The sequence below is a fragment of the Perna viridis genome, chromosome 7 (genome assembly GCF_037379345.1).
Source record: "Perna viridis isolate PV_CMFRI_1.1 ecotype Kerala chromosome 7, ASM3737934v1, whole genome shotgun sequence".
NCBI classification, from domain to species: domain Eukaryota; kingdom Metazoa; phylum Mollusca; class Bivalvia; order Mytilida; family Mytilidae; genus Perna; species Perna viridis.
Window position 1 is genome coordinate 13,049,385 of NC_142451.1, and position 23,426 is coordinate 13,072,810.

Below are 23,426 nucleotides of genomic sequence, written 5' to 3' on the forward strand. Positions count from 1 at the left end.
ATACGATACAATGATAATTACCCAAACAAAATATTAAGCGTAAGAAAGGTGTGTCATTAAACTTTAAAAGAACAATATGAAAGAAGAAACAATTGAACAAAAAATATTTTGCCATCCTCAATACTCATTAGAAGCTTTGACTTTCATGTGGAAGTAAAAACAATACAAATATCCTACGTCATCTGCGTAGAGAGACACACCCCATCTTTTTTTTAAAAAAAAAGATTTTTCATTTCATGTAAAGAAAACACATTTAATAGCGATTTGAACTCAACAAAGGTATTAAAATCACATCAAGTTAACGTAGTCAACCCTAAAGAATAGTATAAAATGGAAAGCCTGTCCCGATACTCCACAAAACCTGAACTATGGTGTTGGCTGTTGTTCTTTGTATCCTGCTGGTAGCACACCAGGTAAGCAATAACTATCTCTTGTAGCATATATAGTCTATTATTACAAAATCAGTATTAATCTTTGCCTTTTATGGTAAATGACCTTATGGTAATTTTTTTTTTCAAATAAATATCTTACGACGACTTCAATTGTTTAATACATTTCAAGAAAACTTACTATTTTGGTTTAGCCAGCCTTAAACAATCAATTGTGCTTCATTGTTCTCAATCCCTCACTTTCTGATGTGTTTTATTTGTCATTATGAACGTCAACCGTTATCATTAAATGAAAGATTAATCAAGGGAACCAAGGTTATAGACACATGAATACAAAAAAATATTGCACATAGGACTACAAACTTCCAAGCCGCATATAAAATCACATGGCCAAAGAAAAATAGCCAATCCAAAAGTTTATTGAGCTGAATTAGTTTCTCAGTTGAGTATAAAATAATCTTTATAGGAGTTTGAAAACGCAAATCAAGGTATGATTGTTTTGAGATCTGTAGGGAATTTAGTATGGCCTTATTTCTGTATATTACAAACTATTGTTTACTTCAGGTTAAGGCAGGGACCATAAATTGTAAGTAGTCTTCATATGGAAATTAAAATGAAATGTCCAAACACATTTTTTTTTAATTTTCACAAGTTACTGAGAATAATCAGCAATCATTTAGTTGCTATTAATAATCTATATCTTCTAGACTAGTTCAACTTGTTTTGAATTAAATTCTGCATCAGCATGTTTAAAATGAAAAAAGTGAAATCTTTCATGACTTTCAGTAAAACCCATTTATCGTCCAAATTAGAATTGAGATTTGCATTATCCTTGGCCCTTCTGATCATAATTGGATGATTTGATGTTGGCAATGTGAAGTTAAGTCAAATTCAGATGCCAGTCAATTTGGTTTTTTTACATAATTATGAACAAAAATGGTCAACTGAGATTAATGCTTATGGGATTAACTGAATGTATTCCTTGAATGTATTGTGAAAATCAATTCATAGAAAAAAGTCGATATGCCTTTGTATGATTGATACAATTAGATCTTCTAATACGAGCTTGAACGATGAAAAAAATATGCAAAAAAAAAAAAAAAAAGTTTCACGGTAATTCAGTTTTCGTACACTGTTTTAAAGGCCACATACATGTATATCTAATCACCCTCTTAGCATATATTAATTAAAATTACACTATGTCTACAGGTTGTTCGTTGCCTTATGATTATGGTATAGGAGTTGAACACTTTATGCAATACTTCTATGACATGCAATCAAACAGTTGTAGACTATTTGATTACTCTGGAGCTGGTGGCAATTACAACAGATTCAACGATATAGAAGAATGTATGGCAAAATGTGGAACAGGCAGTCATGTATATTACCGTAAGTAAGGCGGGCATGTTGCTTTTTTTCCCTATGTAACTTATTTTAAAAATTGTAAACAATCGTTTTATAGTATTTTTGAATTTACTTTTTAGCTTCTTGCATACAATCATGTACAATGTAGGAGACAATCAAAAGGAGGAGTGTTTATGATTATATTTGCTCCAGACTACCACTAGGTGCACGGGTGGTACATATAAATTTGATTTCATCGAAAAACATGAAAAAAAACCTATTTTAAAATATAATGCAGCTCCCGTTAACGGCGGATGGAGTGATTGGTCAGCTTGGTGTGACTGTAGTGTTACTTGCGGAGTGGGTATAAGGAAGAGAACACGAACATGTACCAATCCAGCACCAGAGAATGACGGAGCAGCTTGTCCAGGGGATGCCATTCAGACTATGGACTGTGATATGGGTGACTGCCCTGTTGTATGTAAGTGCTATATATTCTAAGCAAGATATTTTTAAAGAGTCAGAGCAGTAAAGGTTTTTTCACAGCGCTCAAATGTGAAAATGAAAGGCTTTCAGAGGATATACTGTAATGTACTTCATGAAGAATCACCCCAACAGATCTAAATAGAATGCATGACAGCTAAAGCAAAGTAAACTTTTCTGTTTGCTTTTGATACATATAAACGAGTGAAAAAGAAGGAGTTTTTGTTAAAGATCTATGATTATAAATGAATATTATATTTTATTTCAGATGGCCATTGGTCTGACTGGTCGGATTGGGGACCCTGCAATAAAAATAATTTCAAATTCAGGTCAAGGACATGTCTTGGAGGTGGCATCTGTGAAGGTCCGAAAAAGGTCAAGAAAAGATGTAAAGGTATGCCACATTTAATAAACATTTATCTATACAAATGTAAATCAATGCGTGCATGATTTCAATTTGCACACCTTACGTTAACGCTTAATTAACTCTAACCATACAAACATAGAAAACGGCAAATAGCACATGATTAACCATATTCACAAAAAAGTTTAAAAAAATAATCAGCTACTCGAATATAAAACCTACAAACATTGAAAAAATGATTGTGACAACATGTCATTAAACCTTAAAACAAAAAAAATAATCATATGAATATATAAAATCATACACTCTTTAATTTAAACTTTAAAGGGTGTGAATTTCAAAATATGAAGTTTTCGAGTATGATAATTAAATTGAATAATCAAATTGTTCATTGCAGTAAATGGTGGTTGGGGTGATTGGTGTTCCTGGTCTGCATGTTCAGCATCGTGTGGTAATGGTAATAAGAGCAGGACCAGAAAATGCAATAATCCTCTACCGGCCTACGGTGGAGCTGATTGTGTTGGGGACTACGAGGAACACGTGCATTGCAATCTTGGTTTTTGCCCAGGTAAGATATCGGAATTTTTTTCTGTTAATGACAATAATTTGTGACCCGACCTTCATGCCAATCTTTAATAACGTGTTGATTAACATGCATAATGAGATATTAAAATGCTTAAAAAAAGTCCTCATATAATGCAGGTCTTCTTCCGAAATAAACTCATTTACATGTAATAGAAATATGACATTGGAATATATTTACATTTTTTACAAGTTGATGGAAAGTGGGGCCCATGGGGTACATGGGGACTATGTAGCAAAGAATGTGGGGGTGGAGTCCGAGAGCGCACACGCACATGTAACCACCCTTATGCGGCATATGGTGGCGCCGATTGCGTCGGAAGCAGTTTGCAAATTGAAGATTGCAACACACAGCATTGTGCAAGTTAGTTACAATGATAGTTGATATCATTCTCCAGTTTATAAAAAAGTGTTAATTTGAGTTTATATTTAAATTATAACATGAAATATTAACATTGATTCAGAGAATGATGTATACATTTTTGATTGACATTTTTATGATCCAAGAATCTTAGGTTGAGAATAGAAAATTAAGAAACTTATAATGATATATAATTTTGAATCATTGCACTTCATTTACATCTGCTCAACTATAATTCGCTGTAAGTTTAATCATCAACAAAACGGAGTTTTCAATTATTCCATCGATGTAAAGTTAAAATTTGCTATTTTTAAATACTTTAGATACTAGTATACCTTCTTGGTATTGGTTTGTTACTTCAAATGATTATAATGATTGATTAATTTTACTTAGTTGACGGACGCTGGAGTGGCTGGTCCGAGTGGTCTACTTGCTCAGAGTCGTGTGGATACGGTACACGTAGTAGATATCGTGAATGTAACCATCCCAGCCCAGCTTACGGAGGTGCTGTTTGTATCGGGGATAGTGAAGAAATCGAAACGTGTTTTGCAGGGCATTGTCCAGGTATGTCTGAATCGAAGTTCAAGGTTTCTTTAGTCAGCCTCTTTTGTTTATTGTAATATTGTAATTGGTACGTTATCCTATTTGTCTATGGTTATGCATCTTTTTTTTTTAAAGAAGTCAACTTCTCTTGCGATGTTTAATGTAATAGATAGTCGTATGCCCCTTCCTCATTGCTTATACATTTATCGTTTAAGGTCCAAAGTAAAATGAAAATGACAATAAGAATCATCTACATTCTTTAAAAAACCAAAATACAGAAATACTAATCTCATCGGTAAATACTGCCAATTTCGGTGTGATGTTCACGTGTTTGGAGAAGTAGCCTCTCATCAGCAACACTATAACATGGAAAGATCGAGATCCAAATCATGAAACGCGCCACCAAGTTGCACTGATTTAAAACATTGATGCATTAGAATAATATTTATTGCTTTTAAATAAAACTCAACAGTGGACGGTGGATGGGGAAAATGGAGCGAGTGGGAATCCTGCAGTGCCAGCTGTGGAGGAGGTACCCGAACTAGATTCAGAAAATGTGATAGTCCTGTAGCAGATTATGGGGGAAGTTATTGTGTAGGAGATGACAAAGAAGTCGATACATGTAACGAACAGCCTTGCTGTGGTAGGTATATGCAGTGGTAGGAATTACTTATATTGAGACAGTTGTAGTGGGTTTAAATGATTATTCAAAAAGCATTGGTAGACATGTATATTGATCCAAATGGGTAATGGTAAGGAAAAAATGATGTGTCAAACAGATTAAAAAGGAAGGCATATCTTGACGTTTCTATTATGGGAGACAGTGTATATTTGCAACAAGTGGCCAAACATTCCCTGAAAAACTGCTAAACGGCAGTTGTAATCAAGAAAGAAAACCGATAGTAATGTGATAGACACTTACCATGTGCAAGTTAGTTTCATTGCAGGAAAACAATTCAATAATCTTTATGATAAAGACATATGTTTATGTTTTATCAGTTTTAATTTACAATGCAAATTAATCCGTGTGATCTGAGGACTAGAGTCATTTTTTTCTACAAAATATAAATTAAAAGTACACATTTCATTTCGTATGGCTGGTTCAGAGTGGAGTTGCTCATTTGCTTTTGTTACTTTGTATGTATGATTTTAGTTACTTTATGGTCTTTCTTGTGTGTGTCTGTTTTCCATGTCTGGTCTTTGTCCCTGGATTACATTCTTTTGATTACCGCTATAACCTTGGTTCCCTTGATTACTCTTTATGTACATTACAGTTGATGGAAGATGGAGTGCGTGGTCAGCATGGTCTGCATGCAGTGTATCATGTGGAATAGGTACTAAAACACGAACTCGATCCTGCACAGCTCCAGCTCCTGCCTATGGTGGCAAGTACTGTGAGGGCGATGACCTGCAAACGGATTATTGTATGAATAAGGAATGTCCAAGTATGTGTTTGAGAATTACTAAAATACAATGTTGAAGCAACATATATTATCATACAAATAAAGTACTACTTTAGTAGCACCAAAACGACAAATATTTTAGTTCTTTCGACTTTTGAACACTTATCATAGAACTACTGAGATCTACACAGAGAACAGAAGTTTTAAACTTAATGTTTTGCATAGCCCGACAAGTGCTTAAATTATTCCTTTTCAACATTTCAAAAAGCGGTAGTACTCTTATGCGTAAATTTGAATTGATAATTTGATGATTAACAGAGGGAAAAGAATAGTGTTGTTTCACTGATTTACCGCTATAAGTTTGGTTCCCTTGATTACTCTTGCATTAATATATCTTTGTCAAACCCATCTCATGATGGGTTTGACAACGATATATTAATAAACATAAAAAATACATAATCACATTATAGTTGATGGTGGTTGGGACGATTGGTGTACGTGGTCAGCATGTAGTGTATCATGCGGGGGTGGCGTCCGAGAGAGAACACGTAAATGTGACCACCCAGACCCCGTTTATGGAGGCCAAGTCTGCCAAGGGGATAATTATCAATCAGAGCCGTGCAATACACAAGAATGCTGTGGTAAGTTTGCTTTGATTGATTTATAATACAATCAAATATTATGAAATCAATTGGTGGAACAAAACCATACTTACTAGTTTTCTGTATTGAAATTTTAACTGTGGTTTAATAAGTAGAAAACAATTTGTAAAAGATGCAATATGTAAGTTCAGATGCACTACGTAATAAAACATTCTTGTTTTAATTTTTACGTAGTTGATGGAAACTGGGGTATTTGGTCCGCTTGGTCTGACTGCGATGTCACTTGTGGAAAAGGTAAACGTACTCGGTTTAGGAAATGCGACAATCCACCTCCAGACTTTGGAGGAAAAGACTGCGTTGGAGACTCAGAGCAAATACAAACAATCACTTTACCAGATTGTCCCCGTAAGTGATTTATATTTTATCGATAATTCTTAAAAAACGAAAAAAATCTTGTCAGAAAATTGTTGATAGTAAGAGAATAATGTTGTGAAAATGCCCTGAAGTAAACAATCCTTGCAGTTACTATTTGATAAGATATAATATCATGACGGAACCTTCAACATTCCAGCCTGTTTTTTTTTGTTTTTTTTTTTGTTTTTTTTTTTGTTGTTGTTCTGTTTTTTTTTTTTTTTTTTGCTTTTTTACGATAAGTAGCACTTTTTAGTCAACGTTACATTGTCATGTGTAGGTTCTTTATATATTCACAAGGTTTGCTGTATTATATTTTTTACAAATTTAATAGTAATCTTACATTAATTTTACTTAATATTTCAGTTGAAGCACGTGTATATCAGACATAATATTGATATTGAATAAATTATAGTTCACTTTTTCTGAATAAAAAGGCGCTTATGAACCATTTTCATGGAAGTAGCATCTGATCTTTATAAACACCTTTCTGCTGTCAAACAGACAGAGATTGTTTTACATATAAAAAAACTCTTCTCGTTGATTTCATTTTAGCTGTAATCACCTGTCCTGGTAATACCGACCCACTTGAGTTTGATGGTCAGATAATCACCTGTGGAAAAGGAACTCACTTACCGTTCTGCCCTTATGGATATCAATGTTATACCCAAGACTCTTTTGTCTATCAGTCACAACAGTTTTCCATATGTTGCCAAGTCAATGACCAGTATGGTATGTTGTTTATCCAATGAATCTATTTTTTTCACCAAAATATGCTTTTATATATGACTCCATTTTTCAATATTAAAATGCTGAATGAGAAATAAGGAATACAAGTTTACCCGTGGTGAAATGAATTCAAATATAATTATGTATATAATACCTTCAGTATGTTGGTGATTCTAAACCGCCTTTTCACAAGCGCTTGAAGGGTCACAGGAGCGACCTAACAAAAAAGCCTTTACTCCCAGTGAGTCAACACTTCAGATTACCAAACCGCTGCCTCGATGATTTCAACGAAATGAAAATCTTTATCGTGGAACAAAACACGATCTGGAGCGGTCTACAGAGAGTGAAGCGGGAGGGATTTTGGATACACCCACACGGAATTAACAAAAAGCATTAAGTTCTTCCTATTTTGTATAGTTTCTTATTACAGTGTTCGAAAATATTTTTAGTTTTATAGTTCAGTGTTCAAGATCAGCACACAACGCGTGTCTATAACACAATGTTCAAGATCTTTGTTAACTGTCAATAAAATTTTATACGTCACAGGTATTCACCTGATTAGGTAGTGAGTTGTGTTCACAGACCATTTACTTTCACACTTACACACTCAGTTTATTTCAGGCACTGCAGAAGGTCATTAGTTGATATTTTATTATAGTGTATTTAGACATTATGCACTACACTGCTTCATCGGATCAAATTAATGCAGGGATGATATGTAAACGTATTTAAAGGTCTGAAAAATTCCCAACGATGTTAGAACTGTCAAATTTGACACATATATATTGCGATTCACTATTTGTAGACACTGTTTTCGGTCATGTAATATCTATTTTGGACTTGACTTGAATATGTATCGGATTAGTGTTCGGTAATTTTTTTGTTGCCCTTATTTACAATATTTCATTACTAGTGAAGTTTTCATTATATTCATAAACATGTTAAGTTCAAATACAGTGTGCAGGCACTAATCGAAACACTATTAACCTGACAGTGAACCAATCGGAATTGATTTAAATATATGCACAGTTCGCGCAAATAGTATATCACCACTGTCCCTACTTTATCAGATCCTTGTTCCTTCATAATTTTAAGCCAATCATTTTCTACATTTCCCAGGTTATAAAACTGTTTGTTCTTCCTATTTTACAGTGTTTTGAAGTCTTTTATGTTCCCACTCACAATTTCAATCACCACAATTTTGATATCCACCAAAGATTTACTACTCTCTGTCAGCTTATAAGCCTTCTTATTTCGGATAAAAAACTGCACCTAAGCTTCGAATTACAGCAGTGTATCCAATGCCAGCTGTTTAGAGTGCACTGTCATAATTTACCGGAAGAGTTGAGTTTTCGTACTGGGTGTTTCAGAGGTGTAAATTATATACCTTTGCACAGGAGACTGGTTGACCAAATTATATCGCTCGTTGCTTGTTTTCAGATGTATGTGAATTACCTAAAGACTCAGGTCCATGTGAAGCCTATTCTGAGTACTACTATTACAACAAAGTGACTGACTCATGTGACAAGTTTGTATATGGTGGATGTTATGGTAACGCTAACAGATTTAACACGTGGGAGGACTGTGTTAAAAGATGCAGGAAACAGGAGCCATCAAATGAAAGTAAGAAAAATAAAGCTATAAAATATTTTACATTTACTTTAAATGTAATTAGAATGTTTGGAGTAGTGCTGATTGAGCAGTACATCTGAGTGATATAGAAAGTATGTTTTTGGAAAGAGTTTTAAGAATTGTGTGTGTAGTAAATACCAGTAATTTAATTGAAACTGAACTTGTTAAAAGATGCTTACTATGCACCACCATTACAAAACAGTTAAAGCAAAACAATATTCAAAACATTCGCCTTTCCTGTTTTTTACTTATTTTGTTCTAGTCTCTATATTCTTCTCTCTTTGTTTTCACTCGAAGTTTGTAAGATGCCCTGCGATACTGGTGCACATTTAGATAATGCAGTCTACTACGACTTTAATGAGTGGTACTACGACCCTGAGGCCAATGTTTGTAAAAAAATCAAGTTCACTGGCTTTGGTGGTAATGCCAACAGATTCCATGACAAGATATACTGTGAAGCTTTGTGTAAAAAGCGTGATTTACACCGTAAGTTTCGAATCCTGATAAGGAATACAATTTCTGATAATAATTATGCGTATTTTCCTCTTATTGATAACAAAAAATATAAATGACAGACATTATTGATATAAAACACTGCGTCAATGTATCTTTTTCACCATCTTTTTTCATAATTACTAATAAGACCTATTACCCTTAACATTGATGTAATACAAAGTACGTTTAGTTTTTAATTGGGTTTTTTTCCTTGAGTGTTGTCTTATTTACTGTGTTTGCTCTTGAGTCTTTTTCCTTCAGCTTTAACAATCATTAAAAATTACTTTCTCTATTTAGCATGTGAACAGCCAAAGAATGTCGGTGTAGGAGACAGGAGTGATATGATATTCTACTACAACAAGGCAACAGATACTTGTGAAAAGATGTTGTTCAAAGGAGCAATGAATAACGACAACTTCTTCTACGATTACTACACTTGTGAGGATGCCTGTAAACTTAGACCAACTCCAAAAGACGGTGAGAACCTAAAATTAAATTAATTACGCAAGATCATTTGGTCTGATCATCACATCATTGAATTAAGCATAGGTGTCTTATTGCAATAAGGACAAGTTTATATTGTCTCTCCACGTAGTTTGTTCCGTTCATGAATGATTCATTGTGTTTTGAGCATCAAAACATTCGAAACACATGTTCGATGCATTGTTTTTTATTTTCTTACTCTCATGGATTTGTAATGTGTTTATGTCTTTTTGCCTTCGTCATTTTCCCTCAAAGATTTTAGGTATCGTTCTAACAACGTTTAAGCATTTTATCAATTATATTACCAATAGTCTGTTACCTGCCACTTGATGTTGGTACTGGGGGAGAGGGACATTCCCAATGGTATTTCAATAAAGAAGATAACACTTGCTATAAGTTTACATATGGCGGCAGCGGTGGTAACCTCAACAGATTCCATGATCTGGATTCATGCATGTTACACTGTAAAGACACCGTTGTCCCAATTACAGGTTAGTTTCGTATTCATCGTAAAAAGACAATTGATGAAATTTATATGAAAACTTAGGTTTTTTTCGCATAAAAATGATACTATTATGACAACAATGTAAAACTATGTTCATATTTTGAAAAACGTTTGATGTATGATAGTTGCAGATTCATTATAACTCGAGGTTCTTCCTGGACAGGGGATTAACTAAAGCATTATGTTTTACATTGGAGATTATCAATGTCAATATAAAGTTAAAGACGTCAGTATGTTCAGTTTGATGAGTTCAATCGAAAGCTAAAAATATTAAAGTAAAAATCAGAAAAAAAAAATTGAAACTTGCATCCCTAATGATATATATATACGGTTTCCCCCTTACAAATATTTTGTTTTTCATTTCGTACTATCCGATAACCTTGGGATTTTTTTCATTACTGTCAATTCACCCGCTGTCTAATAAGATGACACTTCATTGGTACATTAAAGCATGGTTACTATTGTTATATTGACAAACCTGTCGTTACAGTGTGTAAGATGCCCGTAGAATCCGGATCAGGACAAAATCATATTGATAGATACTATTATAACAGCAATACAGGAACATGTGATCACTTCTACTACTCTGGACAGGGAGGAAACAACAATTGTTTTGATACACAGAAGGATTGTCAGGAGCGTACACGGTTCTGTAAAGACTATTATGTACCGAAGTCAGGTAACAAACACCTTCCTCCATCGGGAATATCTGTATCAAGTCGGTACCATTGCGGTTGTTTCCAGGCTTCCGGTTTCTGCCTTGACATTGAATTGTCATATGGAAGTCTCTACTTTTGACTACTGTTACGTGGGATTTGCCTTTTAGTTCAGTAATTTTGTCATTAAGCTTTATGTTTCTTTTGATTAGATTCGGATTGTTTGCTATTATTTATAATACTTAATTTATTGTTTATCCAATGGAAATAAAATTGAAACAATACAATATAGTACATCTCTTTCAAAATAAATTCCTTGAGAAACCGAAGAAAGTGTGTTGCCATGGTTTTAATATTTTTTACAAACATGGCTGAATGAATTTCTTTAAAAGTAGATGGAAATTTCGTATGCCCTCTTAAATTCGAAAAAGGTACAACCACCAAGACGATAGACCTAGCTATATCATAATTATTCCAATGGATAATATTTTTTACAGTATGTTCCATGCCAAAAGACTCCGGATATGGTGATGGAAACTTTATGTATTGGTTCTTTAACTACAATACGAAAAAATGTGAAAAGTTCACATTTTATGGTTATGGAGGAAATGATAACATGTTCTATACACAAGCTGAATGTGAATCATTCTGCGGGACATATTTACCCACATCGGATGGTAAGTATTGAGATCAAGCATAGGAGATATACTTTGAAATAATTAATGCTATATTGGCGCTTTCCCTTTCTCGTTTTTCTGAAATAATACATGTTAACCATAGTTCGTTAAAAGAAGAAATAGCATTTCGCAAGGTACAAACGAGGGAAAATCATTTGGAAAGTAAAATCAACACCGGGAATGCCAAAAGAACAACACAAATAAATCATACAACATAACATAACTTAAAAAGTACATACAAAACCAAAACAGCAGGAACACCTAGAAAATAGTTCTTTAATTGAGTTCAAGAATGTATAACTGAAAAAAGTCAATTAATACAATCGAATTTATTCATTCCAGTTGTAAATGAGTAATCAATAGGATAGAAACGAATCTATCATAATGATAAAATAGGCGATCGAAAGTATTTAAACTTTTTTTTATCATTCCCAGTTTGTTCTCTGCCATACCAAGTTGGAAATGGTCACATGTCAATCACCAGGTATTATTATGATTCGCTGTACAAAAAATGTACACAATTCATATTCAGTGGATGCTCTCCTAACGGAAACAACTTTGTTACATTAGAGGACTGTCAGAAAACTTGTGGCACCTATACTGTACCTGTTGATGGTAAGATTAATCGTATTATTAAAAGTATTTAAAGTATATTATTGTTTCTGTGGGTGGCTCGCATTCTTTGATCACGTGAATTGGTCAACCATGAAATCCAACTATCAATGAAGTTGATATTTTATATTGGAAATATTAATGTACATAGGACTTCTAACTCTAAGAGTTCGAATTCCATACAAAAAAATCGTAGTTAGTTATTGTTCCTGGTGACTCGCATTCGTTGATTTATTGGTATTTTCGCGGTAAGGTTGTGTATTCGTTTAGAATATTATACACTTCGAAATTAAAATAAAGTATCCATTCTTTTAAATGTAGGCCTGCTTTTGAGCACAGACATATATCTCGTTTTTTTTCAGTATGTACTCTTGGAAGAGATGTGGGTGAGGGGTATTCTAGAGAATGGATGTTTTATTATAACAAAGACACTAATGACTGTGAATGGTTTGAATACCGTGGAAATGGTGGTAACGGAAACAAATTTTCCAACTATATTGAATGTTTCGACACGTGCCATAAAGATATTGTTAATGGTAAATAAGTAGTGCTTTTAACTGTTGAACATACTTTTTAATAGTATATTTAGAATGCCCAATAAATCTATGATTAGAAACTATAAGAAAGATAATTTAGAGGTTAAAAAGCCTCAAATGGAAAGAGTAATGGAAGTGGGGAGGTTTAACGCGCTATAAAACCTAGTTTATGTTTGTACCAAGTCAAAACCACTGCGGTGGTTTCCAACTTTCTAGTTTTATACCCTGATATTGCTATTTGTAATACAAACTTTCCTTTGACTATTCCTTTTGACTACTGCCTATATTTTATTACTTATGTAATTTTGTTATTACCTTTTATTGTTATACCCCTAATATTACCTTAACAGTTAAATGCAAAAGTTGCGAGTCACTTTAAATAAACCAAAATCAGATGGTTTACGCGTTTGTGTATGCCACTGTGGTTAAGGTCTAAGGTGCAACAAACTCATTATGGCGCTCTTATTTTTGTAGACTAAGACTTTTACAAGACAGCAAAAATACTAGCCTATAAATCTAATAAGTCGGTTTTTTACTATGATTTTGTATTTCAGAATGTTCACTGGACATGAACATGGGAACTGGAACAAATTTAACATGGGCATATTACTATGACTCTTCTTTGGATGCGTGTATACAGTTCATGTATCTTGGTCACGGAGGTAACTCAAATAGGTTCCCAAGCAAAAAATGTTGCGAAGATAAGTGTAAAACGTAAGTACATTTTATAGCATATATAAAACAGAAAAGAAAACATGGAATGAATACTTCATAAAACTACACTATTGATCTGGAATTACATTTTAAAATCCTTTTTGTTTATTTCATGTAAAAGAGATTTCGTTTTTTTCAGCATTCTAACCTTGTACTTACGAGATTTCAACGTATGCTTCAATGACAATCCTTATAACTTGTACTAGCTAGATGCATATCAATATGTAACGCGATCGCTTTTGTTGTTATATAAATACATTTGCAGGTGTGGATCGAACCCTACCATTGTCTGTTAAACATTTATTTTGCTTAATTATCTTAAATTATCCAGTTTAAGAAATACTCTTCTCCTTTTTTGTTCTTCTCCGTAGATCGTTTGTTCAAAACAAACATTATGTACATATAAAGTCTCGATTGTCACCCTTGCGCTTTAATGTTGAAAATTTAACCATCTCGAGAGTAGAACTGCCGTTTAACCGAGGTTACAGTATAAGATTTTATACCTTTGTTTTAGTAGAATATTAGTATATGAATGAATATATAAATATATTTGTGTCAAGGTAAATACTAATGATTTGGTTGTTTATTCTTGTAGGTAAGCGACAGGTAATCAATGGAATATACTCACTGGAACTTGACAGTCTAATGGACTAGGATATTTTTTAGTTTAGCTCATTTCATTGTTGAATAAAATACATTTGCATTTTGATAAATTTATTTAAGTCGATTGTACGTTTACAAACTTTTTGACGGCTGGGATCAGTCCTTATTTAATGTCCATACAGGTCATCTCGCATTCTTCCTTGTCATGAAACTTATTATCATTACCTAATGTACCTTTGTATAAAAATTCTTCACAAGCACCTGTCTCTTGGTTGTAGTAGTAAAACATGGCATTGTAAGGACCAACTCCGTTATCCTTGGGTAGTTTGCACACTGAAAAAAAAAACAATTTTATGGAGGCATTAAAAATAACACCTATTAGTCAATGAATTTGCGAACTTTAAAATAGTGAGGCAACGACAGAATTATGACCGAATAAATTGTTCAATGCTTATGTGGAAGGCAGTCGCTACGCTACGAATTCGTAACTTTTTTAAACACGAACCAGAACTAATTTCCATCAAATAAGTTAAGGTGTCCATTTTTAAACATATTACTATTACTGGTGCATTGTTTGGGTTTTTGACATGCATGTATCACCTTCTGTTTTATACTTATAAAGACTGCTATTTAAGCATTTATAATATTGCGAAAATCATTCAGTATTAATCTATTCACAGACAGTAAAGGTATAGATTCAGGTTACAATCTGTCTGAACTTATAAATTTCTTTCTTTTCCAAACATATTGGTTATCACATATTAGTACATATATTTATAAGCCAGCACTTGAAAATGACTCGACATAAGCGAAATTTTAATGTAGTTGTAAATATTTTACAACCGTTCTGCTAAAAAATCCTAAACATGGGAGCAAAAAAAATTCAAACAGCACACATCTGGGCCAGAATTAAGGCATAAAAATATCTTAAAAACTCACAATCGCCTGGCACTTTACAAAGATCCTGACAAGTAGTCCTGTCATGGAATCTGTTATCGTTTCCATTGCATCCCGTGTATACGAAATGTTGGCACTCATTGGCAGAGGAATTGTAGAAGTACTGGTTAAACTCAAACGTGCAGTTACCGCCAAGCTTTGGTTGATCACAGACTATAATCAAAAGTCTCTTTATTTAGCATGCATAAAAGGAACAGTAATTAGAAAATGCATGCCTATAACTTAATTACTACCGATACGAAAGGGTACGTGTTTGTTATTTAAACAGCTTCCTTCACAATAATTACAGATTGTGAAATCATATAAATGTTACAATTTTCCCATTATTTGAATCGTTTTAACTGCGAAATTTTTGACATGAGTATATAAACTAGTAGCTATATGGTAGCTTGCTTGTAATGCATGGATTTCATATTTAAAACAGTTTAACATGTAATGAGTTAATCTTACCACTTGGATGCTTGTCGTCTACGTAACACACTCTTTCACAGTCCCAATAGTCATAAAATTTGTTCCCATTGCCGAGACAACCTCCGAACTGGAATTTTTCACAAGTCTTTGTTTCCATATTGAAATAGAACATTGTAGAGTATACATCACATGGACCGGGGTCTGCTGGTAGGACACACACTAATATTTAAAACAAAATATAACAATGTTTTCCAAACGAATGAAAGTATAAAAAGACAAAGCAACAAACCGGTTGGTATTAGCACAGTAGCAGTTGTATATCTAGTTCGAAAGGAACAACTTTTTCGGCGTTTGAACAGGCAGAAATTTATTAAGTGGAAATTGTCATGATATATAAATGTATTTATTTTTGCAAATAAATGTTTATACAGAGGTATAACTACGATAAGATCTTACCATCAATGTCCTCGTCTCCGTTAATAAATCCTGAATCAGCTGAGACATTATGCTGGAGGGATGCTGCTAACCCCCCATTCAAACCAACAGCAAAAAGTAGTATGATTTCAAAACAAAACATTACAATACGAAGGCTCATTTCACTATAATGAACATCATATCATAACTCATCTATTTACGCAGTCGTATGATTCACTTTTGGTAAGATGCTTTTGGGTGTATTCAATAATTTATGGTCTCTTCAAAGCCATTTTATGACAGTGTGTGGAATGGAAAATGCATTATCAAAATGCGGGAAAATAAACTAATTTATGTACTAGACAAGAATCTGCATCATTTGCTCTTGTTAACACGCGTTTACTAAATCAAGAAAAGATTGAATGCAGTGGAACACAGTTCAGAAAACACATACAAAAATTAGATAAATAGTAAAGAAAAGCTGACTTCACGGTCACAATTAATTGGAGACACGAAAAGTTATACTGTTCGATTCTGTGTCATTTAGCTATATAGTCGTTTAGAAACTCTACTTCAAATTGTTCTGTAGTACATTCCGAAAACAGATCTGTTCCCCAAGACGTAAACAGTTCAAACCTTGCAAATGTCAGTAATGAATGATTTGTGAGAAGCGAAAAGTAATCAAGGGAACCAAGATTCTAGTGGAAATCAAAAGAATATAATCCAGGAACTACAACTGGGAGCATGGACCATGTGGACCGGTAAGGTAAGCGTCCTATGCTTATCTAGGAACACTCGTTTAACAAGCCCAGGGTAGACGAAAGAGGAAAGGAAGACTATGATACGTTGAACAAATCGGTTGTCATGGTGCAGATGGATACACCGTAATGACCCACAAGTTCAGGATGGCGATTATAAAACTTCTGTAGTGATGACTTTTATCGTAAAGAACAATAAAGCAAAAAAAATATACTCATTTTGCAGCGAAACCATGCTTCCATTTTTATTGGTACCGTCAGTTTTAATTTCCTGCATTTGTTTATACTGACGAAAGTGCTGTATTTGATTCCTAGAGTTAATACGGCAAGTTTCTCTATACATACTGGATACGTTTCTGTAAAAGTTGTCTCTGCGTTTCCTGTTTTGTTATCGTTCTATCCTTCCGTTCTCTTTGACCTTGAATTATGATGTTAAACCTTTCACTGTGTTTATCGTGGATTTCATTATTTAGATTGGCATCATAAATATGTGTCAATGTATAAAAACACGTCATTGTAGGATACATGTCCCAAGAATTCCTTCTAACGATACAAAACGCCTTTTCGGGAGGGTTCAAAGCAAATGTGTCTTAACAAATTTACTACTTTTATTGATTATATGATCAAGTTGAAATAAGAAAAAAGTATTTTATAAGCAATTTTAAGCAACCACAGCCCGCTGTAGAGCTTTAGTAGCCAAGCTGATTGGAACACTGTGACACATAAATCGAGTATCCTTAACATATGTCTCTCAGGGTTATACATGTATGTTTAACTATTGAAAGGCATCGAACAATGATCATGTCACTTCATAATTTTGACAACTACAAATATTTACGGGTAACAACAATGAACAGAAGAGTTATTCTCAGTGTTTTTTTTTAATGTTTCTATGTATTTTTTAATGAAACACAAAACATAAAATTGAAACATGAGGACATAGTCCAGACAGAATGAACAAGTATGTTTTCAACTTAATAAATTTCGTGCTGAACAAGACAATTCAACTGAACTATCTTTTTAAGTACCAGTCTTTATATCACCCCGTGCAGGTCCGGGAGTCAAAAGAATAGGCCTGCAGCAGCGCTAAGCTTGTCGTAAAAGGCGACCAAATAGTGCTCAGAAACCTAGCCGGGGACTAGGCGCTCTGCCCACAGAGCAACTGGGATGTGTGCCCCAGGTGGTGGAATGGGGTACCCCTGGCGTGTTACATGGTGGGGTTGTCAGGCTATAATACGGAAAACCTGACCGCAAACCATAGTGGTGCACCGTGTTGGGAAGATGCCACGTTCCTCGCACGTTAAAGAACCCTGCTGTGGTATTCGATAGGAGTAGGAACCTTTGCGCTCCGCCACAGGAGGCTAAATTGCCCAACCCTACCCATCCCTCCCTGTTATCTTGTGGCAATCAAAATTTGTTGACCCTATCATCCTCGTGTCCCATCCCATTTTTCATTTCATGTTCATTTTATCATCCATTTCATGTTCATCGTCTGAATATAGCTGAAATATTGCTGCCCGGACGTTAAACCCCAACAAACAAAACAAAGTCTTTATACCAGAAAAGGATGTGATTCATGCATGTCAAAGACTCACCAAAATTTCTTTTTTTTTATATTTAGATACACACCATATAACATGTCTATAGTTTTTATTTAGTAGATGCATTTTTGAGATAAAGATTATACAATGTACATGTAACCGGCAATTAGCTAAAAATTATTGCTCTTGGTTTGATTTAAGTTGGAGATGAAGGCATTGTTTTCTACAAAACACAAATCTGTACGCAGAAAGAACTATACTTACATGAAAATAAGGTGTACATGTATGTAGATTGAAAAGCATTGTTTGGTTGATGGTTTTTAAATGGATTGGTATTCCATTGGAAAATACAGCTTCCTGTTCTGCTAAGGTAGATAATTGAGCCTTAAAGTATGTGATTTTTTTACAACATTCTATAAGATTGATGACATTCTTTTATATTTCATAAAGAAAAATTTGGGATTTTTTTTCTTGCAATATTCAATAAAATTCTTTGCTGGGCACAGCTTCATACAATCACGAAGCCAAACCCTGAATAGTTGGGACAAATATGGAACCATATTTCAAGCTTGATACAGCTTTTAATTTTTATTCTAATTAAATATTAGACATATAATAAGAATTTGACCAGAATCAAGGTGTCCCCTTATTACCACATTGTTTCAGTTGCAACCCACAAAATCCTGCCAATTATCTCCCCCTAGAAAAAAAATTAAGAAATTGGTTCAATTTTGCCATACACAACTTATTGTAAAAAATCCTTTCTAGTAAATTTTAAAGATATTTTTTTACATAATTTCAAACATAGTTTGCTATACTTCTGTATGACTTTGCTAGATGACAGAAAAGAATATGTATTACATTTGATTTACCTTAAAAGCAATCTTGCTTGGTGTTGATTCTTTTTTTAACCTCACTTAAATTTAATCCAAGTGCTTGGATAGTGATATGCAACTATTAACACCCATAATAAAGCAACTTTCTACTAATTTAATTTATTTTCAAAATACATATACAATTAACATGACAGTTCTTTCAATACATGAATCAAAATCAGGGTAATTGACCCTGTTTAGCATCACATGGATACAGTAGAATCCATAGTCCAAGATGATATAATTTATCACAGCTATTTGAGAGAAGGGATTTCCTTCATCAGTACCATTTAACTATCATTCTTGTTAATCATGATTATGATTATGATCGTGTGCTATGAGTACTCAATTTCTTGATGGCTGGAAAAAAAATTAAAAATGTTTAACTTGACTATGTTTCAATGAAAATGAATGACCATAAAAGTTGACAAAGTGTCCCTTTCAAATAGCTTAAGCACAAGTACTTATTGTATTTTCCACAGATGGCTACTGGTATACTTTAATCTCTTACAATGTGTATGTAAATCGTCTTCGTTTCCTGTTTCAAGTTTAGGCCATGAATTTGGATTTTGATGTCTCTGTCCTCCTATTTTTATGCCTCTGCATTTTTTGCTGATATTTATGTCAATTTACTTATAAATTTGTAATTAAAAAAGTAAAACTTGTTGTTGGACATGAGCTCAGAACAAAGTCAAGTGAGTAAATCAATCATTATCAAAACAGCTCACAGATGTCTTTTTTATGAAAAAAAAAGTTCAAGCTAAAAAATGTTAGGTTGATTTTAGATTACCACTGTTGTCTTCCATTTTGTTTTGCAATAGAAATATGTGTCATGGTTGGCTACCTAAAATATATTATAACTAATACTCCACTTGGATAAATTTGCCCAAGTTTGACAGATAAATTCTATTTATATAGTAATAAAAATGTGCATTAAGCACATGATCATGGTTTTAGATACTGAGGGAACAAATGGTCTTGCATAGATATGTTAACATAGACATACCTGCATTTGGGGCAGGTATAAAACACTGTCTGCCCTTCATCAGCAGATCTAGTCTGCATTGTAGAGTAAACCATTCCATCATTACCACATTGACCACATTTCTTATCTGCCTGGAATAGTAATCCATAGACCATGAAATTTTGGTTGATGTCATAAATGTTACATGTACAAAAAATGTACTTCATTTTGTCATTTGAAGTTTACTATGTATTCAGTTGCTATGAATTATACTTCCTTTGTTAAAACAGGTACTAGTTTGTATGTTGTAAACAATGAAATAGTAAACTAACCAGAAACATAAAATGGTATTTACAGTGAAACATGTCTAAACTAAACCCTGAATAATCTGAAAACCTATCTAAACCAAACCCTGAATAATCTGAAAACCTGTCTAAACTAAACCCTGAATAATCTGAAATCCTGTCTAAACCAGATCCTGAATAATCTGAAAACCTGTCCAAACCAAATCCTGAATAATCTGAAATCCTGTCTAAACCAGATCCTGAATAATCTGAAAACCTGTCTAAACCTAACCCTGAATAATCTGAAATCCTGTCTAAATCAGATCCTGAATAATCTGAACACCTGTCTAAACTGAACCCTGAATAATCTGAAAACTGGTCTAAACCAGATGCTCTTTTATCGTCTCAAGATATCAATTTAAGTTTTAAATTTGGTAAACCAAAACCTTCAAATCTGAACCAATTTTAGAGTCAAACATACCACATCATATAGAATATATGAACTTTGACAAATGGAGAATCTATGAAATATCACATATTTTCTAAATGTAAAATATAACTCTTTTTTTTCATTCATGGTTTAATAAATGTTGCAAAAACAAGGGGTATTTATTTTTTTTAAGCACATAATCATCTCAATCACAAAAATTCATTGAAAAATACATTTGATAAAGTTACTGAATTACAAAAAAAGAGAACAGAATTATGAAGACTGGAAAACAAGGCTTTTTCAACTTATTTACCATAGGACCTTTCAGGTGTTTAGGTTTTCCAGTATCACTTTCAGCATCTTGCTCAAGGGTTGCAATTTCATTGAATGTTATTTTTGAGTTAATCTCAATATTGTCAAACTCTGAAATAGCAAAAAAGAAAAGAGTTAATAAGGAATTTAAAATCTTTATCAAAGTTAAATAACTTTGGTCCCATAACAAATATAAGAACATATCTGCTTTCATCTTTTGTAAAAAGCTGGCACAATTACTTAAGTTTTGTGAGTATGAAGAACAAATAAATTCTATAAGAAATACAAGATGTATCTGTAGTAGTACACTGTATCCTAAAAAAAAAAAAACAGTTTAATTTACTGTATCATAAGGTAATTGACAATTGAATATGATACATCCCTGCATTAAAAATGACCTTTAAATTGGAAATTGGCTTAATAAATTAAGTTCTTAATTGTAATAAAACAGTAACTAAAGGAGATGTGACACAAAATTATCTTTTTATAAATATTTTTGAATTCACAACTACGTGTATTTTGCACCTTTTTTTTCACACATAAACAGGAGGTACCAGTAAAATACTGACACTCACTGTATCATTCATTCTTTGCCACTGGGTAATATCAATAACTTAATTACGATCCTGATAGCGTGGATGGCTTCTTTTATCTTCACATAGTTCTGCAACCCTTGACACAGGTGATATGCAGGTGTGAGACTTTGATATTATTGAAATATGCATTTCTTTTATCTTATTGAATTTGAAATTAAACTTGAAACTTTACACAATACACATATGCTAGGTGAGTCTACACTGGAGCTTTTCTGGTCAATATTAAAATATAAATTTTTAGCAGAAAAGATTTATAACATGAGGAAGACTTAGTGTGAGACTCTTAGGAGTAATCAAATGAAATTATCAAAAACAGTTTAAAATCATAGAATGTCAATATATTTTAGCAAAATATAGTTCCATCATACATGACAGAACCAAGAATTTATCATTGAAATATTCATTTAGGTTTATCTTTGTCTAGTCTTCAAAATAATTTAATATTTCTGACAGAGTTTATCTTTTCTTTTCAAAGTGGTTTAAATTAATATGACTGAATCTATAGATTTGCTGGAAAACCAAAACTTCCAATATTTTCACTCTCAGTTGTAGAAATCATGCAACAAAAGTGACAGCCCTATTGATTTCAAATACTGAATATGAATTGAGAACCAATGACATAACACTGTCACATGACCACATGGCTAATTAAAAGTTGTATGGCATGGGTCATTTGTGATTCTAAATCAATTTATCTTCAATTAAATGACATAGGAAACTTCAAGGGGAATTTTAAACATACGATTTACATATAGTTATAAGAAAGCAATTAAACAAAAAAAATAAAATAAAATATTTGTGTCATGGCTTCTTTAAGCGTGTCAAATTTCATTTATGTCAGGTCCATACCTTCAACTCTTATTTTATATTGACACTTTTTACAGGTGACTAAATCTTCTAAGCCAGGTAAAGGCAGCACTGTTCCACATTCAGGACAAAAATCAAGGTCACTTGCAAACACAGTTTCCTTTCTTGTAGACATCTACAGTAAATAAAATTTGTTTACACAAGTTCTAGATTTGAACTATGGGTTTATGATGAAGCAAACATGTGATGATTTTTGATGTATATACATGTTAATGGAACCATATAAAACAAAAAAAAAACATATTATAAACTTAACAAATCATCTGACTAAAGCCAGCTCCTACTGTCCTCTGGGGTGCTACAAACCAGAATGGATAGTAGGGGCTTTAGTCAGGCTGAATAATTACGAGTTTTAATTAATATTAAGTCTTTTTTACAGAATCATTTGAGATGGGTTGGCTTAGACAAAAGTTGATATAAAAAGACAGGAGCAGAGTATTAAAAAAACATTTTGAGCATTTGGTCAAATTAAAATTAAAAAGGCATAAAATATATATTGTATTGAGTAACTGCAAAAAAAAAACAACAAAAAACCAAAAGGACCATACATGTATAATTGGATTCTGCACCTATCATGGGAGGTAGCCAAATTTACGGCCTCTCAGGTGACTGCGTTAAGAAAATACAAAAAAATAGTTAGAGCTACGTTTCGCAGCTATGTATAGGAGCTGACATCTTGGTTTTTTTAAATTTACAAAATAATAAAAACAATATTTTATAGAACGAAATTTGTCTTCCTAAATACGTTTTGCAACAAATACGACTGTTACTGCAATTCAATTATACCCTTAGTGTGTTAATTACAATCAAATGTTTCAACTTCTTTCACGTGTGCATGGGAGCTGACATCTTGATTTTTATAATATACAAAACAATAAAAACAATATTTTATA

General features: G+C 33.1%; 3 protein-coding genes across 7 annotated transcripts; 1 reads left to right on the plus strand and 2 right to left on the minus strand.

Moving 5' to 3' along the window:
- The first annotated feature begins 277 nt into the window (after positions 1-277).
- Positions 278-14,234, plus strand: LOC148611381 (uncharacterized). Of its 2 annotated transcripts, XM_088591881.1 has the most exons (23): positions 278-413; positions 954-975; positions 1,599-1,778; positions 2,032-2,214; positions 2,485-2,610; positions 2,978-3,148; positions 3,356-3,526; positions 3,917-4,087; positions 4,539-4,709; positions 5,341-5,511; positions 5,940-6,110; positions 6,306-6,476; positions 7,038-7,214; positions 8,652-8,834; positions 9,141-9,329; positions 9,636-9,815; positions 10,133-10,312; positions 10,817-11,005; positions 11,480-11,659; positions 12,095-12,274; positions 12,634-12,807; positions 13,362-13,521; positions 14,117-14,234. In XM_088591881.1, exons 1-23 carry the CDS (start codon positions 369-371, stop codon positions 14,118-14,120), a joined length of 3,549 nt encoding a protein of 1,182 aa, XP_088448007.1. In that variant the 5' UTR covers positions 278-368; the 3' UTR covers positions 14,121-14,234. The 2 variants fall into 2 exon arrangements, with proteins under 2 accessions (XP_088448007.1, XP_088448008.1); XM_088591882.1 differs by lacking the exon at positions 3,356-3,526.
- LOC148611382 (BPTI/Kunitz domain-containing protein-like) lies at positions 14,219-16,144 on the minus strand. The gene is made up of 4 exons (XM_088591887.1): positions 15,949-16,144; positions 15,532-15,711; positions 15,064-15,234; positions 14,219-14,457 (listed from the first exon to the last, which is right to left on the minus strand). Exons 1-4 carry the CDS (start codon positions 16,085-16,087, stop codon positions 14,288-14,290), a joined length of 660 nt encoding a protein of 219 aa, XP_088448013.1. The 5' UTR covers positions 16,088-16,144; the 3' UTR covers positions 14,219-14,287.
- A 3,040-nt stretch (positions 16,145-19,184) lies between these two features.
- On the minus strand, positions 19,185-23,417 carry LOC148611383 (DNA-directed RNA polymerase I subunit RPA12-like). 4 transcript variants are annotated; one of them, XM_088591876.1, is made up of 5 exons: positions 23,338-23,417; positions 22,516-22,648; positions 21,072-21,181; positions 20,087-20,196; positions 19,185-19,440 (listed from the first exon to the last, which is right to left on the minus strand). In XM_088591876.1, the coding sequence occupies exons 2-5, from the start codon at positions 22,646-22,648 to the stop codon at positions 19,416-19,418; spliced, it is 378 nt and encodes a 125-aa protein (XP_088448002.1). In that variant the 5' UTR covers positions 23,338-23,417; the 3' UTR covers positions 19,185-19,415. The 4 variants fall into 4 exon arrangements, with proteins under 4 accessions (XP_088448002.1, XP_088448003.1, XP_088448004.1 ...); XM_088591877.1 differs by having other exon boundaries at positions 23,320-23,410; XM_088591878.1 differs by having other exon boundaries at positions 23,279-23,364.
- Between the last annotated feature and the right edge of the window lie 9 nt (positions 23,418-23,426).

Excerpts from the sequence above, each read along its gene's own strand:
- LOC148611381 (XM_088591881.1), top strand. The coding sequence starts at position 369 with ATGGTGTTGGCTGTTGTTCTTTGTATCCTGCTGGTAGCACACCAG. Across the intron at positions 6,111-6,305 it reads CAATACACAAGAATGCTGTG|TTGATGGAAACTGGGGTATT; the intron begins GTAAGTTTGCTT and ends ATTTTTACGTAG. Across the intron at positions 11,660-12,094 it reads ATATTTACCCACATCGGATG|TTTGTTCTCTGCCATACCAA; the intron begins GTAAGTATTGAG and ends TATCATTCCCAG.
- LOC148611382 (XM_088591887.1), bottom strand. The coding sequence starts at position 16,087 with ATGAGCCTTCGTATTGTAATGTTTTGTTTTGAAATCATACTACTTTTT. Across the intron at positions 15,712-15,948 it reads CGGAGACGAGGACATTGATG|TGTGTGTCCTACCAGCAGAC; the intron begins GTAAGATCTTAT and ends TTTAAATATTAG. Across the intron at positions 14,458-15,063 it reads TTGTAAAGTGCCAGGCGATT|TGTGCAAACTACCCAAGGAT; the intron begins GTGAGTTTTTAA and ends TTTTTTTTTCAG.
- LOC148611383 (XM_088591876.1), bottom strand. The coding sequence starts at position 22,648 with ATGTCTACAAGAAAGGAAACTGTGTTTGCAAGTGACCTTGATTTTTGT. Across the intron at positions 21,182-22,515 it reads ATATAAAATAAGAGTTGAAG|AGTTTGACAATATTGAGATT; the intron begins GTATGGACCTGA and ends TTGCTATTTCAG. Across the intron at positions 19,441-20,086 it reads TATACCTGCCCCAAATGCAG|CCATCAAGAAATTGAGTACT; the intron begins GTATGTCTATGT and ends TTTTTTTTCCAG.